General features: G+C 44.9%; 1 protein-coding gene across 2 annotated transcripts; it reads left to right on the plus strand.

Annotated features, from left to right (window-relative positions):
* Window positions 1-509: 509 nt before the first annotated feature.
* On the plus strand, window positions 510-16,911 carry LOC124470145 (tyrosine-protein kinase Yes). 2 transcript variants are annotated; one of them, XM_047023900.1, is made up of 13 exons: window positions 510-1,114; window positions 6,678-6,914; window positions 7,314-7,598; window positions 8,823-8,922; window positions 9,417-9,515; window positions 9,905-10,008; window positions 10,153-10,302; window positions 10,929-11,084; window positions 11,592-11,771; window positions 12,485-12,561; window positions 12,980-13,133; window positions 13,881-14,012; window positions 15,126-16,911. In XM_047023900.1, exons 3-13 carry the CDS (start codon window positions 7,322-7,324, stop codon window positions 15,332-15,334), a joined length of 1,638 nt encoding a protein of 545 aa, XP_046879856.1. In that variant the 5' UTR covers window positions 510-1,114; window positions 6,678-6,914; window positions 7,314-7,321; the 3' UTR covers window positions 15,335-16,911. The 2 variants fall into 2 exon arrangements, with proteins under 2 accessions (XP_046879856.1, XP_046879855.1); XM_047023899.1 differs by lacking the exon at window positions 6,678-6,914 and having other exon boundaries at window positions 511-1,114.
* The last annotated feature ends 112 nt before the right edge of the window (window positions 16,912-17,023 follow it).

A 17,023-nucleotide genomic window follows, 5' to 3' on the forward strand; every position in this document is an offset into this window, starting at 1 on the left:
AACGATATCATATACTTTTTTTATAAAAGCCACTATTTTGTTGACTGTGTTTTATGACTTGCTTTAAATGGGTTTTGCTATAGGTTTAACACTATGAATACAGCCTTGGTTTAGGGCATAAGGAAATTGAGATGTGTATATAGCCTACTGTAGGTGTGTGCATGTGTATGTGTAATGAGAATTTTTTAATTAGAAAATAATTTTCCATTACTTCGTCTCGTCTACTCAAAGTCCAGGAAGATACAAAATACTATTAACGTAACGCATGTTCCCAGAGACCAGACATGACTCATACTCATTACGCTCACAAGCTTGTAAATAGTCTATTAATTTATGGATGCATAACTTCTTACACTCACAATTATGATTGAAAACGACAGGCTACGCACATATTTAAATAATCGTAAAGCCAGTTTGGAAATGAACAATGTAAGGGAGGATGGTGGCCGATACCGAAGAAGAGATTAGGGACATTACCGTAGTGAACAATAGATGGCCAGTAGGGGGTGTGACAGGACCTTTTTTGACACTAAATGCAAAGCCACAGAGCAAGCCCAACAGAGACGAATTTCAATAATGTATTTAGCATAATTTTTTTAGATTCCCTTGGCCTATTGTTTTTGCATTTAATGATCAATATTTCGTCAATTTGTAAATACTATCCTCAGTGGTTTTCTGTACCAACACCTTTGGAAGCGTTCCCTGGAGTAGCCCAAGGTCCGCCATGTTGTTGTACGGATTCATGCAAGTTTAGTGGAGAGTGGAGAGTGGAAGCGGTTGGAAGTCTAGGTCACACTCACAACCAAGCGACTTTGTGGACTATTCTGCTGCCATCATGTCGTTAAACGCATACCGGTTGATTCGTGGTACTTTAGGGTGCATCTTTTGTCAACTCATTCGTTGATTTATTTCCTAGAGCATTTGTGTAGCTTCGATAGAACTTCATCTTTCTAGTCATCTCCCAAGCACAAACCGATAGCTGCATGGATGGAGTCAGGATGAGGTTGACTGTGATTTCGAGGGGGTAAATAACACACATTTTGCGCCGAAAGAGAGAAACGGTTGGAAATACAAACTGAGACGCATGTGACAGAAGGACGTGGATTTTTAAAAGGTAGGTTTAGGTCTTTGTGTGATAACAGTAGCCTATGGTCCAGAGGCAAAGATCTTGGGCCGACAGTCGCTTTTGCATTGATTGTTTTTGTCAGATCAGAGTGACCTCAAGAAAATTGCGGTATCCTACAGAATCAAGCATGTCATGTTTTTGGCCATCAATAGTTTTAGCTTCATGTTAGTCCATTTGTTTTGTAATAGACTACTGTATCCGACATCTTCATGAAACAGTTCAATAGAAAGATGGACCAACCAACCCATGTAGCAACAATGTTGCATTGTCCTGACTCAATGTAACCGCATGGCAATGATACGTTATCTAAAATGTGATTCCAATTTGTTGTAGTTAGCTGCATCAAGTTTGTCAGTCATGTTTGGACACGGAACGTGTGACAGAGCGTTCATATTTGCCATGTATTAGACTCAGCGGACACAGCGTTGCGTTTGCTGTCAAGTTATTAAATCAAGACGACATTAACTTTACACCATTGGGGTGTATCATTATTGGGGAAAGGTCTACACCATACGAAGTAAATGCAACAGTATAGTTAACCCTGACTATAGTCTACGAGAAAATTGTTTGATCACCTTCAACCTAGATGAATAGCAGCAGACCGTGTCATTAGGTCCAAAATATTATGTCTGAAACATCCAAGGCCTTTAAGTATTATTTTATTATTATGTCTTCTGCTGGGCTTGAGACAGAACATCACCGTGCCTTGATGAGAGACACATGTATTCACGTTCAAGTTGTCACCTAGAAGTCCCAGCTAAGTGTTTAGAGTTGTAGACAGTTGTAACATGTATGAGTACTTCCTTGGACTGGGGGCATTTAGTAAAACACTACATTCACTGCATGAAGTGTACTGCAATATGCCGTACACTGATTTGACCAAGTACTCAGCCTCAAGAAAGGGCAAGTTATGAAGGAGTGATGTTGGACATCGCTCTGGGTCTTGTTTACTTACTCTTACAATAATAAAACATATACATTTAGCAGATGCTTTCATCCAAACCACTGAGCTATATCCATTTCCATATGAGGATTAATAATCATCATGAGTCATAACCCAGTATGATTCTGCCTTTGACTCAGAGGCATCGCTTCATTTTCGGTACTGTATGAGGTTGCAGTTTCACAGGGCCAGATTCTACCCTTGGCATCGGTGTAATGTGAACGAAGGCGTGGGCCATCGTCTGTTGGAGATGTAAAGCCGGGTACAGCATGGTAGAGCTCCCACGACCCTCCCTGACTGCAGCGGTGCTGTCTGCCTGCTGCTTCCAGCTCTGAGGTTGGAGACTTCACACAGACCCCTGGCCACTGTGGGTGGGACTCCTCCCCTGTCAATCATCCAGATCTCAGTTGGTAGGACATGTGGGATACACAATGAAAGGGAACATGTCTGAAGATGTTGTACACTGAGGGCGTTTTTTGCAGAGCAGGGATGACATTGGTTTGCTGCCTAATTTGAGCTCATCTGAGCTTTTCCATTTCCTCTTTCTATCATCCTACACTCATTCTATCACCCTCTCTCAGTCCTTCTCTTGTGGTTATGGGAGCACATAAAGGTGTCATTTAGACACTCCATTGGCTTTCCTGAATGTGGGTATTCATCATTGGTGTTTCCTGTGTGTGTGTGTGTGTGTGTGTGTGTGTGTGTGTGTGTGTGTGTCTGAGGGGGGGGGGGCTATAGAGGGGATGTGGAGGCAGCAGGTGTCCTAAAGCACAAAAGCTCAGTGGACCGAAGCTCCAACTATATCATTTGGTCCCTAACTCTGAGTAGTCAGTACAAAGCCCTGGTAATCAGTTATTGTGGTGTGTGTTTCTGTATTATAAAGAGGGAGAGAGTGTGTACTTGTGTCTGTTTTTAAGAGTTTGTGTGAGTTGTGTGTGTTTGAAAGAGGTTCTGTGTACTGAGAGAAAGTGAGAGCCAACAACTCTCTCAAAGCTTGTTTGGAATTCCCTCTTGGAAGGAGGGTGGAGAGGGAACTACAGACTTGCCCTTCGTCAGTAATCCTGCCTGGCTGTATAGGATCTGAAATCTGCAGAATGGACGGTATAGCAAAATCTGGTCATTATGTAATAGTAAATAAAATACAATGTTTTTGAAGCTGCTTTGTTTCTGGAATGTGACATCTGGCATTGAACATAAGAAATCCCCCTCAACCAGAACTGGCAGTGAAAGTAGATTTTTTTCTCCCCCATTTGTTTTCATGTGGATTTAGTGTGACAGTTTTCAATCCTCTACGATTAAGATATTTACACATGGAACGACCGGGATCAACAAGGGTATACAGCCAAACTTTAAACTTGACATAAATACACAGACCTCTGAACAGTTGGTATTATATCTCTGTATACCTTATTAAGGTCATCCTCCATTTATTTTGGCCACCACCCAAGGTTGACCTTGGGGATAGAAACTGGACCTCCTCACTGCCCTAATCTAGATCAGAGCCTTGGCTGAGGTAAACTGTCTGGGGTGTCTGGTGGTCAGAGATGACAAGGAGCCTCAGGTAGGCGTGATGATTTGTGTGTCTCTAGGGAGCTTTTATCGGCTGTGGAGACGAGATTCAGTTCAGATTTGACAGCAAACATGAGTTCTGGTACACAGTTTTACCAATTGATCTAATTTCAGCTTCCACTGTCATGTCCTGTAACAGAATGATGTGCTGAGCTTGGGAACAGCATGTAAAGGACCTCAAATGCTCTTGTCAAAATAGGGTTTGAACAAAGACTTGGTAAAACAAACTTTTAAAAAACTCTGGGCCTATTTTTGCTTCAGTTTGCTGCATGGCAACATAAACCATGATATGTAAGTCCTGAATCTATCACTCTCCCAGATCAAACAGCTTTGATTGAGGCTAATGAGAGGGACACAAGTACAACTTTAACCTAGATTTGAATGGTAGGCTACATGCCAAGCCCTAACTGAGCAACATAGAACAGCTGACTGGACATCTCCCATCTGTGTCTCCCATCGTCTCCATTTCAGAGCACAGTGAGCAATGGAGTGATGCAGTATTTGAACCTTCCCCCCATCTCAATTGTTCACCCGCCTTTGAGTTCCTGTGTTTCGTGCATCTCCCAGATAGACATTGTTCTTCACTGGATGCCACAACTGGGATCCCTTTTATGTGAGCACACAGTTGTAGGTCATATGTAGCGCTCAGGGCAACGCAGTGCTGTCAGCAATTAGAGCACCCTGTTACTAAAAATATCACGTGGCCCATGCACTGTTGTATCCTTGCCTTTTGAAGCAGATTTAGATTCTAGATCCCTAGATCTGTGACAAATATTCTGTCCTTGTGATGGAAATATATGATGGGATTATGAAAATCCACATTAGAAACATGGTTCACATGGATTGTTTTTAAACACCCCAGTGGCCAAAACTTTGAGATTACTCGTAATGGTTAGCCCATCTGCATAACAAACCTTCATAGTTGTAGCATTTTGTTAAGTTACGTCAGAGTTCAGTACATTAACCTGTGATGCTCCCACAAGTTTATATCATCTTCCACAATAATAAACTATCATCTCTCATCTGTGTTGAAATACAAAGTGGCAGCTAAGACAATCATGTGTCATTAACTGAAGACATGCCATGGAGGCCGTCGGGGGGGTTCGTTGAGAGCTGCCGAAAGCTGCCTGCCAAAACCACCCGAGAGCACGTCTTCACAGCTAAAAGCCTCGTTGAGATCCTTCAAGATGAGATCTCACTTATGATCGAGGCAGACCTGTTGTGTTGTTTTATAGTCTGACTTTTTAAGTAAGTTCTTCCATTCATATTCTGCTAACGACAGGCTGGGGATTTTTTCTAATTGATGAACCCTATTTTAAATCTTGAACCGTTTCATTCTACTCCTCCTCTGTTCCCTTTCCCCTTCTCTCTCTTTCTCCTGCACACACAGTCAGACTCGGCCAACACGAAACCAGGTTTGTCTGTCTGACTGGTGGTCCTAGTCAATTTTCTGTCATTATCCTCACAGCCAGGGCAAATCCTCCCTCGTCCTAATCCTCTCTGTGGTTGGTCAGGATGATTCTGCATGGCTTCCATCTCAAATGGCTCTGACCCCATCGTATGTGGAAGCCTCTTGGCACACTATCCTATTCTGTAACTCTGTCTTATCTGACACACATACACACTGTAAAACACCACTAATGTTGTTCATATCCACTGTGAGAGAGACTCCAGTATGGGTTAGGGTTATGCCTTATATTGATATGAAATGTGGACAGCCAACAGTATGTCAATATAAATCCTAAACAGTAAATTGTACTTGGGGCTTACAAAGATATGAACTTGATTCAAATGTAGGCCAACATGCAGAAAAGAGAAGTATAGTTTATAATGTGCTGTCTCAGAGAAGTGTGCAGCTGTGGATGTTGCTTTTATTGCTTTAGGGTCATAATATCATATTTCCCCTTTTGTGTTGCGTTCTGTTTAGTCAAATTTGCTGGAGGAACAGGTGTGTGTACACACCCCTGCTGTTACTGCAGTAGGTCTTTATGGGATTCCGGCTTCCTGACACTCTCCTCCTTCCTCTCCTTGAACCCACCAACTACGGTTGGGAAAGGCTTGATTACAAAGCACACTTCTTATTGCCATGTGCCTCTAATCCCAGCCTTACCCTCACCTACCTCCAAAGTTAAGAGCTTTGGTCTGAAAGGGTACAAAATACAGTGGGACACATTACCAACGATTGAGTCAAGAGAGCGTGATGCTGACTTCATCAAAGTGTGTCCCTGAAAGAAAAGCTACCATCTGTTCCCTGTATCGTTTGCAGATGCTCCAAGGCAAATAAGCATGCCTTGGATGCTGGTCAGGTCCATAAATCATGGCCTTTGTCCTTTGCTGACCCCTGAATCTCGAGACTGCTTTATTCTAATCGTCAACTTCAAACTGGCCACAGTCCACTGAACCAACAACCTTGTAGTAGTGAGTGAATTACACCAGCATACTGGGGTTCAAGGGGAGATCATGTTTGGCTCTTACATTTACATTTGATCATTTAGCAGACGCTCTCATCCAGAGCGACTTACAGTAAGTACAGGGACATTCCCCTGAGGCAAGTAGGGTGAAGTGCCTTGCCCAAGGACACAATGTCATTTCGCACGGATGGGAATCAAACCTGCAACCTTCTGATTAATAGCCCTATTCCCTAACCGCTCAGCCATCTGACTCCCCCTCTTAAAGGGGAGATTTGTTCCAAATCCATGTGGCAGAATGTCTTCAACAAAATCTGGATAAGACTTATCAGAAATCAGATTTATATAGCCGAGGCTAATATACAGTACGTATCCGCAAATGCTGACCACTTATGATCATGTTAGAGAACCAGCAAATAGTCGAACCATAAAATTCTATTTAACTAGTGTGGAATTCATGTAAAACGAAGCGCTTTGACTTCTCTTTCTGGAGTGGACACATTTTGATGGTTTCCCTGCAGCTCCGCTGGTGAACTCGATGAAACACCAGTACCATCCCCCACCTTCTCTTCCTCCTCTGATGGAGATAAAAAAGCGCCCTCTCAACTCCTCCTGGCTGTGCTGTTTACAGGATCTGGTGGAGAACTGTTTCCCAGAGCGCAGACTTTTATAGGAACGTGTCTGATTGGGTCCATGTTCCCTGGGTGCTTGTCTTTGCTTGGGAAATGCCTGGATGTTCAGGCTGGCTACTTCTGTTGTGGAGAGCAATGACAGCAATGCACAATGTGAACACTGGTCTGGAAGTTTCCACAAGGACTTTTCATCTGCATGGTTTCACAAAAGGTGAAGAATATAAAAAGGTTTTGAGGTAAAGCGTAAGCAATGCATATCTACATTTAACGTGTGGGTAGCAAAAGTATTATTGCATTTATTATGAATTACTTCCTAAATAATGCTGATTTGGTGATGTTATCCCCATTAACAGACACATAATGACTTTGGCATTTTGAAAATGTTGCTTTTCTTCACTTAATGACATAATCACGCTCCAAATAAGTTAGGTCAAAACAAAACTAAAGCCTTTAAGTTTTTCATTCAAATTTCCTCAGATGTCAATATGCAGGGGGTAAAGTGGCTAGGCTGTCGTCCATACAATAGTTTTTAGTTAGGCCAATGAATCTACAGCAAGTAATAGACCACAGATATTGGTTTTCTACAAGTCAAGAAAAGCTCACTAAAGCTAATATGTTGCCGTGTGTGTCTGTAGACGCCAGTATGGGCTGCATCGAGAGTAAAGAAGACAAAGGTCCCACTATGAAGTACCGACCGGACACCACCCCTGCCTCCGATCCCAACACAGCCACCCCGCACGTGGGCCACTACGGGCCGGACCCCACCCAGCTCCAGCAGAACCAGGCCCCTCCCTCGTCTTCGGGCCCGGCCGCCGGCTTCAACAGCCACGTCATCACGCCGTTTGGAGGAGCCTCATCCATCATGACGCCGTTCGGAGGGGCGTCGTCCTCGTTCTCGGGTCCCATCCCGACCGTGTCAGGTAAGCCTGAGCGTGTTTGTTTGTCCCTGAACACGCGTGTGTGTATCCCCTGTCCTGTTCCAGACACCGTCCCTCTTCCTGTCTGGTCAAGCCACTGAAATGAAGACTTGAACCTCAAAGTCTTGCTTGGTTAAATAAAGGTGGAAAAATCACATTGTCTACTGGCACTGTCAGTAACAGTACGAAAGCAACACGGTAGTAGCAGTAGTGGTGTCATATTTACCTACAGCCTCCCAGAACAGCCTCTGATCAAATGCCAGTATCAGAGGTGCTTCCTGAGTCCTGTCTGTCCTCCGTAACTTTCCTCTCCCACAGGGCCACGTCTTCAGGTCCTCTCAGGTAGAAGGATTCGCTCTGAGGTATCTGAAAGGCTGGTAAGAGCCAGAAAGATGAGATTGAGCGCTCCTGTTTAGAGGGGGATTAGTCTTGTAATCCCCCCTCTATGCTAGATTATCTGGTTTTCGGAGAGGAATGAGTTGGGGGGTAGGACACTGCTGCATGGTATTGAGCTTCTGCAGCAGATAATGGGATTAGTGTTGGTGGCTTTGTGCTCTGTGGTGGGTGGGTGGTGTGTATGATCTCCATGGGAGGTGGGTGTCATCTGCTGAGCTTCCATCTGTACCCACTAAACACAGTGTTTACAGACTTGTCTTGTTTACCTTAGCATACAGCTGACTTCAGCAGTACCTGGTTGCAATTACCAAACAGGGTCATCCAACAGCACTGCCCTGTTAAATATCGTCCACCTCATTTAGCCCATCTGTCCTTTATCTTCACGCCTGGGTCAGTATTCCACAGCCGAAGATCATTACTTCTAGGACACATGATATATATCTGTGCCTAATCCCTTCAGTGTCGATTAATAGTGTTACTCTTATGTTATGTTGGACCTCTTGTGCTTCTGTTTAGACTGGGAATATCCATTCAGTACAGTCAGGCCACAGGCCATGGTGAATACACACACTGACATGTACACACGCACAGACACACAAGCACCAGCGTGGCACTTCTCATAACTCCCTTCTGCTGCCACAACCTTCCATGGTCCCCATGTCAGTAGTGTTACACTCATGGACCTGCATGACTGGTCCCTCAACTGACCTGGTAGATCATTCACAGTACGTGTAGACTACACAGTAGTCTTGTCACAAACACCTACAACCTCATCTCCAACATCCTTATCTTAACCTCTGACTCCGTCCTCCATCTCTTCCCGGTTTCCAGGTGGGGTAACCTTTTTTGTGGCCTTGTACGACTATGAAGCCAGGACTTCCGACGATCTGTCCTTCAAGAAAGGAGACCGCTTCCAGATCATAAACAACACGTATGACAATATATATTTTGTATTTTTGTATTGTTTTCTTTGGGGCCTGAGGATCCAGGCTCTGGTCTAAACTGGAATAGCGTGGCTTTGCTGTGTTAAGACGTAACATTACAGGATCTTCCCTATCTGGTTTACTGAAGAAGGTGTTTGTTTCCTTTCCTGTTTATTCTCCTGACAGACACACAGAGCAAAAGATACATGATAAACTGAGATGAAAATGGAAAGGTGTAGAAGCTGTGTTTTACAAGTTGAAGTAGAGATTGTTAGAGTAGATCTCAGATAGAAATCTGCTGATAAACCCCCCCTGGACAGAATCTCACTGACAAACCAGACTGCTGCAGGGCCCAAACAGTGAGTCACTGTCTGACTGTGAAATTGACTCTCACCCTAACCCCCTTCTTTCTCTCTCTCATTCACTGTCACTCCCTCTCTCTCCCTGTCTCTCTCTCCCTGTCTTTCTCCCTCTCTCTCTCCCCCTCTCCCCCCCCCCACAGAGAAGGGGACTGGTGGGAGGCTCGCTCCATCAACACAGGGAAGAGTGGCTACATCCCCAGCAACTATGTGGCTCCTGCCGACTCCATCCAGGCTGAAGAGTGAGTGAGCCATGTCCCCCCCCCTCCATAACCTCATTACTCCTCCCACCCCCCTCCTCAGCAGTACTAGAGGGGTGGGCCTAACTGCATGGGTGACCGTTCATCACATGGCTCTCAAGTACTCCACATCCTGGTTACGCAGCGCTCTGGCCTGTGGGTGGGGTGGAGTGATTGGTGGGTAGGGGTATATCAATTAAGCTGAGAAGCATTCAGTTGTGTAGCAGTTAAGCCAATTGATGTATCAGATGACTCCTGCAGTGGCTGTACCTCGTATAGTTCATGTGCTGGTAGGAAGTACTCTAATCATCTTGTGTTTAGTCAGAAGCCTGTAATAAAAGTTTCGTAAGCGTGGCTCTCCTAGATCATGTGATGTGTGTGTGCTCATTCAGGTGGTACTTTGGTAAAATGGGCCGTAAAGACGCTGAGAGGCTGCTATTGAATCCAGGAAACCATCGAGGCACCTTCCTGGTGCGAGAGAGCGAAACTACTAAAGGTTAGGATGGTTTTCACACTGACACAAACGCATGTGACAAATTCCCACGTTGACGCCCCCTCGCACATGTACTCAGTCTCCTTGGTGGTAGATGTTGACACTCTTGGTGTGGATGGACGAAGAATCTGTCTTTGTCTCCGACAGGGGCTTACTCTCTGTCTATAAGAGACTGGGATGACACCAAAGGGGACAACGTGAAACACTACAAAATCCGCAAACTTGACAACGGAGGTTACTACATCACCACTCGGGCGCAGTTTGATACGCTACAGAAACTTGTTAAACACTACACTGGTAGGTCTCACTCTTACTCTCGCGTGCTCTCTGTTTCCCTCTTGGCCCCCTCCTTAAAACTTTGTGTCTTCTCTAAACTCTCTAAAACGACCTTATTGTCTTACAGATAACTTCATTCATTTGCCTCTTCTACTCATTTTTCATATCAAATCCTCTCTTGTGAGGTTTTTAGGTAGCTGTAATTGAGTCTGGGAGACTCTAGCTGGCCGCCCTTCTTCAGATTGAATATTTAATGAGAGCCATTCCTGAGTGGTTTTCTCTCTGCTGCTGGGGAGAGGAGGTTAAATCTACCGGATCCCTCTCCTCTCTCGCACACTTGGTCTAACATAGTGAAACTCACCCCTCATTCATTTTTCAGCATTCTTTTTTTTGTTTTGTGTGTTGAGCTAACCTGTGTGAGCGAGCTGCTATGATTCATAACCGAAGGCTTGTTTGTGTATCCCTGGTCACTTCACACACCGTTACGGGAGAAACGTAAACTAAGCTTAAAAATCAGTTTTCCTTGAGGGGGCAAAAAAAACTAACAGCTGTAAGACACCCTACATAACTGCTTTTCTCGACAAAGAGGAGACAGAATGGCAGAGAGCGGGTCGTGACTCCCCCCCCCTCCCGCCTTCTCTCTCCAGAACACGCTGACGGCCTGTGCCACCGGCTGACCACGGTGTGTCCCACGGTGAAGCCCCAGACCCAGGGCCTGGCCAAGGATGCCTGGGAGATCCCCCGCGAGTCCCTCCGCCTGGAGCTCAAACTGGGCCAGGGCTGCTTCGGAGAGGTCTGGATGGGTAAGGAACCGCAGGCACACACACACACACACATCCTCTGTTATCATGCATACTCTCACAGACATGCTGCTGTACAAGGATGGACAGTCTAATAATAGTCTGTTTGAATGAGACAAAAGGCACATTGCTTACAGTAAATTCTGGCAGACACGAGGACGGATATAGACATGCGTATTAATAGCTGCTCTTTTTGTCTGGGATGTAGGAATCATCCACTTCCAGCAGATGCTTCCTGCATTGGTTGTCTTTTCTCTATCTTCACAGGAAGTGAGAGTTTGGGACAACTCCTATCGATGTGTTCTTTTCCTTGTTTATCTCTGATCTCGAGTAGACCTCGCTGTCGTCCTCAAATCACCTTCCTGTGTAACTGCTCTGGACAGTACGCATTGAAGTAATCAGAACCTAATGACCCAGAATGTGGTCAGTGTTGATATTTGTGTACCCAGGGGGTGTGTTTTCGTTGACTCTAATAAGCTAAAGTACTGTGTCTGTTCTGGGCTGCTACAGGCACATGGAACGGTACCACCAAGGTGGCCATCAAGACCCTGAAGCCAGGCACCATGTCCCCCGAAGCCTTCCTGCAGGAGGCCCAGATCATGAAGAAGCTGCGCCACGACAAGCTGGTGCCTCTCTACGCCGTGGTGTCTGAGGAGCCCATCTACATCGTCACAGAGTACATGGCCAAAGGTATGTATGTGCAAGCAGAAAACAGCCACACATGTGGACATACACACACACACACACACACAGACTCACATACACAGACCATCCTCCTCCAGATGTGGCGTGTCGGGGGGACAGTTTGCATGATTAGGCTGTGACATCACGTCTGATTAGCGGTGTAATGGCAGCTGTAATGAGAGCTAACAACAACCGACTGAGGCCATAAGAGCGCTCCATCAAACAGCTTGTGAAATTCCTCAGGCACAGGGTTAATAAAGTTTGTTGTAAACATATTCTTAGACACGTTTTTCTGTCGGATGTTTTCTGGCAGATTTTCCTTGAAGGAAAATGTACATTTTCTGGATGTTCTAATGAATGTTCTGTACCATTTCAAAGTCCTTGAAAACCCCCTTGTGGTTTGTGGAGGCCTGAAGCGGACATGTTTAATTGAAAACTGCAGCAGTTTTGCGGCTAGCTTTCATCTTCTCAGCTGCAATGCGATTTCCAGATTTTTCCGTCATTCTTTGTAAGCGATTGAACATTAATGACTTATCCCTTGGAGTCAACTCAGTGACCTGTGTGTGCAAGCAAGGTTTGCATGTGTTTGTGCTCCTGTGTGTGTTGTGTGTGCAAATGTAACATTCAACATTTCCCAGCCTCTAAAGTAATGTCATAGCATGGTGATACACATCCACTTCTGCCAACCCTCTCGAATGTTTCTGGTACTGTGTTTATAGGAAGTTTGCTGGACTTCCTGAAAGAAGGCGATGGCAAATTCCTGAAACTTCCTCTGCTGGTGGATATGGCAGCACAGGTGAGTCAGGCGACACTGTCCCTCTTCCGGAAGTAATGTATGATGGTGCTGTGTTCTTTGTGCTCTCTCTCTCTCTCTCTCTCTCTCTCTCTCTCTCTCTCTCTCTCTCTCTCTTTTTCTCGCTATCTCTTTCTCTTTCTCTATCTCTATCTCTCTCCCTCTCTCTTTCTCTCTCTCTCTCTCTCTCTCTCTCTCTCTCTCTCTCTCTCTCTCTCTCTCTCTCTCTCTCTCTCTCTCTCTCTCTCTCTCTCTCTCTCTCTCTCTCTCTCTCTTTTTTTCCCTTTCTCTCTCTCTCTTCATCCCTGCTCTCCCCTTTCTTTCCTACTGACAGAAGGTCTGACTCCAGTTGATATGAATTATTCAAATCAGAGTCCCCGAGACAAGGCGCGGTTGAACGGACGTGTTTGTTTGTTTCCAGATCGCTGACGGCATGGCGTTCATCGAGAGGATGAACTACATCCACAGGGACCTACGCGCCGCCAACATCCTGGTCGGAGACAATCTGGTGTGCAAGATCGCTGACTTTGGTCTGGCCAGACTCATAGAAGACAACGAGTACACAGCCAGGCAAGGTCAGTGGATCACCGACCCAAGGACAATAATGAGTTAATGAATCAAGGAGGTGTGGGAAAGGAGGGGGGAACAGAGGGATACTCGTGGATGAAAGAGTGACATCACTACCATGGAAGAAGCCTGCTGCTTCCTCGTGGTAACTGTGTCTAATAGTGGAAAGCAGATGCTTCCATAAACTCACATTAGTTGTGGTGAGCACATTTCTGCTACTTTGTTTCAACACATTGAAAGTCTTTCGGCAGTGAACTTGATATTTTGGAAGATCATTTTTTTCCTCTAAACCTCTCAAAATATTGAAGATGAACGATGTCACTTCCATTTTTCATTTCTTTTAGTGTGCAATAGACAACTTTCTCTCTCTCTCTCTTTTGACCCTGTTCTGACAAAATACCAAAGCTTTCTATCAAGGTTTAGATAATCCGGAAATATCCAGATCCAAGACGGTGCATGCACCGAGGTCAAGAGTTGAGCTGTCACAGCGGGGCCTGGGTACTCCCTGCTGTGATCTGGCTCTCTGGTGACCCCTAGTGGAATCTAATATCCTCTCCTCACTTTTCCCCATTTCCCCTCCACCTCCCTCCCTCTCCTTTTCTCTCTCTTGACTTCCTACACACCAACTCTCCACTCCCTCCCTTACTCCCGCCCTCCTTTTTCTTCTTCCTTCCTTCCCTCCCTCTTTCTTGCTTCCACCCTCCATCCATCCCTCCCACCCTCTCCCTCCCTCCCACCCTGCCCCTGGTTTGCAGGAGCCAAGTTCCCCATTAAGTGGACCGCCCCCGAGGCTGCCCTGTACGGGCGCTTCACCATCAAGTCTGACGTCTGGTCCTTCGGTATCCTGCTGACAGAACTGGTCACTAAAGGCAGAGTGCCCTACCCAGGTGAGAGGTGTTACAGTTTTAGTATATTGTAGGGTGGATTTGGCCGTTTTCTTACACAGATTTAAAGCTGTCATTTGACATCATGTAAGATAATATAAGATGTAATCGATGCTTTGGTAACATGACACCATGGCTGAACAGTGGGGCTACCAGCACTTGCTTTCGGATTGGCCCAGGTTTAGCTTAGTGTTCTGTAAACAGACGGTTCTTCTGAAAAGAGACACAGACATGTGGAGCGCAGGCCTAGTCAGAGAGAACTCTCCCCTCGGTCGGCCTGGTCACACACTGAGACACACGCAGATGTGAGGTATTGCTGTCCCAGGAAGCACAGTTCCTTCGAGAGCTAAGTGACACTGTCTGCTTTTGTTTCTGCTGGATGAACAACCTCCTGTCCATAAACACACATACATTCACACTCTCTCACAGGCACACACAAACACACACACACACACATGCACAAACACTCTCTTACTTGCTTTATCATACACACTGGTCATACACACTGGGTGTTGTCAAACACTTGACTCTCTCACATACGCATACACACACACATATGCATACACGCTCTCTGTCTTTGTCACACACAGATATACACACAGACACTCACTCACTTGAACACACACACCCTGAGATTAGATGAGGCCATCTGGTTGGGGCTGATCTGGAGGCTGAACACCATTCTTTTTTATAGCCATCTGTGCCAGACAGACAGTCCGTCCTCTTGGGGGGGACAGGCTGACTGGTGCTCCGTGATGGTGATACAGACACCAACCTTCAGGCTCACTCCGTACCACCCCCCCCCCTCCCCTTTTCAAAACATATTTGTGGGTGGGATGGGTAAATTGGGGGGGGTTGTATGATTTAGATGATCTACTGTAACTCGTGTTACACATTTCTACTGTACATGATCCAAAGCCCATCGGTCTTTGTGCGGGATCATCTTCATTATGTTGTTGTGACCCAGGTTTCATGCTTGACTGCAGAGCTAATGCGATGATCTCTAAAGCGATGGTCACACCCTCCTTTTCCTTCTCCTCATCTCTCCTCCTCTCCTCTCGCCTGGTCCTCATTCTCTCTATATCTCCTCCTCTGATCCCCTCCCTCCGTTCCCAGGCATGGTAAACCGGGAGGTGCTGGAGCAGGTGGAGAGGGGGTACCGTATGCCCTGCCCCCAGGGCTGCCCTGAGTCCCTCCACGAGATGATGAAGGTCTGCTGGAAGAAGGACCCGGACGAGAGGCCCACCTTCGAGTACCTGCAGTCCTTCCTAGAAGACTATTTTACAGCTACAGAACCACAGTACCAGCCTGGGGACAACCTATAGTCAGAGCGGACTGCAGCACGGCCTAAACACTCTGTGTATGCCTCTGTCCTGAATTGCGGACTAGTTCTTGAGAAGAGGAGGGAACACTATGAATGATGTACTGAGAGCTCTAGAAAGCTAACTGGAAGCTGTCCTTATGAGTTGCACATACCACTACGTTTCATGTTTGTTTGTTTTTTTAAGTACAACAAATGTACTTTATTTTCCATTTATTTTCAAACACAAGTTCCACTGTTTGTTTAGGTACTACTTGTCTTCTATGACCATAAAAGTTTCCCTTGTTTAATTTTGTTGATACTTTCCTGAAGTGACCAATCAGTTTTTTGTTGTGTTTCTGATGTTGTTAAATCATGGAAGAGGCATATGACTTAGGTGGCTCAGCTAGGCTCTTTGGATGAAGAGCTTTTTGAAGGTTCGAAAATGAACATTTTCTATTTTGTGTTCCATTCTGTGCTCACTGCATTTTATCAGTTCGACTGGAATCTTTCTTTTATTTTCTGTTTATCTGAATGGGTGACATTAGTGATGCGTGTAGACTGAGGGTTTGGTTTGTACGTCAGCTCATTTTTTTTTATTTTACTTTTAATAAGATAAGACTGTTCATTTCAAAAAAGAATTATAGCTTTCTGTGAAGTCTCGTCATCTGTTTTTCTGCTAGCTTCCAAACTTGTTCATAACATTAACAGCAGTTTTTTCCCCAGGCCTGTCACAGATGGTTGCTAGGTCAAGTTCCATAACTTCTTGAATTCACTCCAGTGAATGAGCCTTGTGAGACTGAAGCTGTCTCTATCACTGTGAGCCTGCTGAATGTTCAGCTGTAAGCTGACTCAACCTAAACCAACCATAACCGCGGCGGTGACAGCCACTCAACGGTTGTTTCTACACATATCATGACACGACTACATGACTTGTGGTGCTTGAGAATTTATTTGAAAATAAGGCGAGAGAAATACCTTTAAAGTCCAGAGCTGTTAACAGACCCACCAAATATAGCTGTGGTTGTTTGTTGTGAATACCCCAAGGCATTGTGGTCTGTAGTCTCCAGGCTTTACATCTGCAGTCTTAAACAGTGGTGGCCAAGCCAATGGCCTTATATTGACCAACTTCGAGTTATGTCCACAAAGGAGACATTGCCAAAGTACCTGAAAACTGTTCTTCTGTTTTACTTATTGAATGGAAACAATTGTGAAATCAAACCAGTGGCAAAGATAAATATTTATATTTCTTTTTTTTATGGGTCATTAAGAAAACATGTAAACCAGTACAAACAAATTGTGCAATTATAATTTTTTTATACTGAGTGTCACCTAGGTGTCAAAGTTGTTACATGTCACTTTTAACTTTAACTTTCGAGACTCAAGTCAGTACGGTAGCCTGTGTGATTGAGAATTATCTGCAGATGGTCCAATGATTTAATTTAAGGGCTTTGTACAAAGTTGTGAAATCATCTTTTGTTTAGAATATGAAGAAAATTGCGATGCCATGTTCTATGGTGGTATAGTGAAGAAATAACTACGGTTTGAATACGAATCTGAGGAATTTGTACAGTTGAAAAATAAAACATTTCTGATTTTAAATCGCCTAACACTTTCTTTTGTTTATCTTGAGTTGAAGGACATTTAAGATGAATGAATTTTAACATTCTGATCTTGAATTTACTTATTAGTCATGATACAGGAGTCCTACTGT

This window comes from Hypomesus transpacificus, chromosome 8 (genome assembly GCF_021917145.1).
Source record: "Hypomesus transpacificus isolate Combined female chromosome 8, fHypTra1, whole genome shotgun sequence".
Taxonomy (NCBI): Eukaryota; Metazoa; Chordata; class Actinopteri; order Osmeriformes; family Osmeridae; genus Hypomesus; species Hypomesus transpacificus.

What these genes read in the sequence shown, in the direction of transcription:
- LOC124470145 (XM_047023900.1), top strand. Translation starts at nt 7,322, where the DNA reads ATGGGCTGCATCGAGAGTAAAGAAGACAAAGGTCCCACTATGAAGTAC. An exon ending in TCCCATCCCGACCGTGTCAG is followed by an intron (nt 7,599 to 8,822) that starts GTAAGCCTGAGC and finishes CCCGGTTTCCAG; the next exon opens with GTGGGGTAACCTTTTTTGTG. An exon ending in CACAGAGTACATGGCCAAAG is followed by an intron (nt 11,772 to 12,484) that starts GTATGTATGTGC and finishes CTGTGTTTATAG; the next exon opens with GAAGTTTGCTGGACTTCCTG.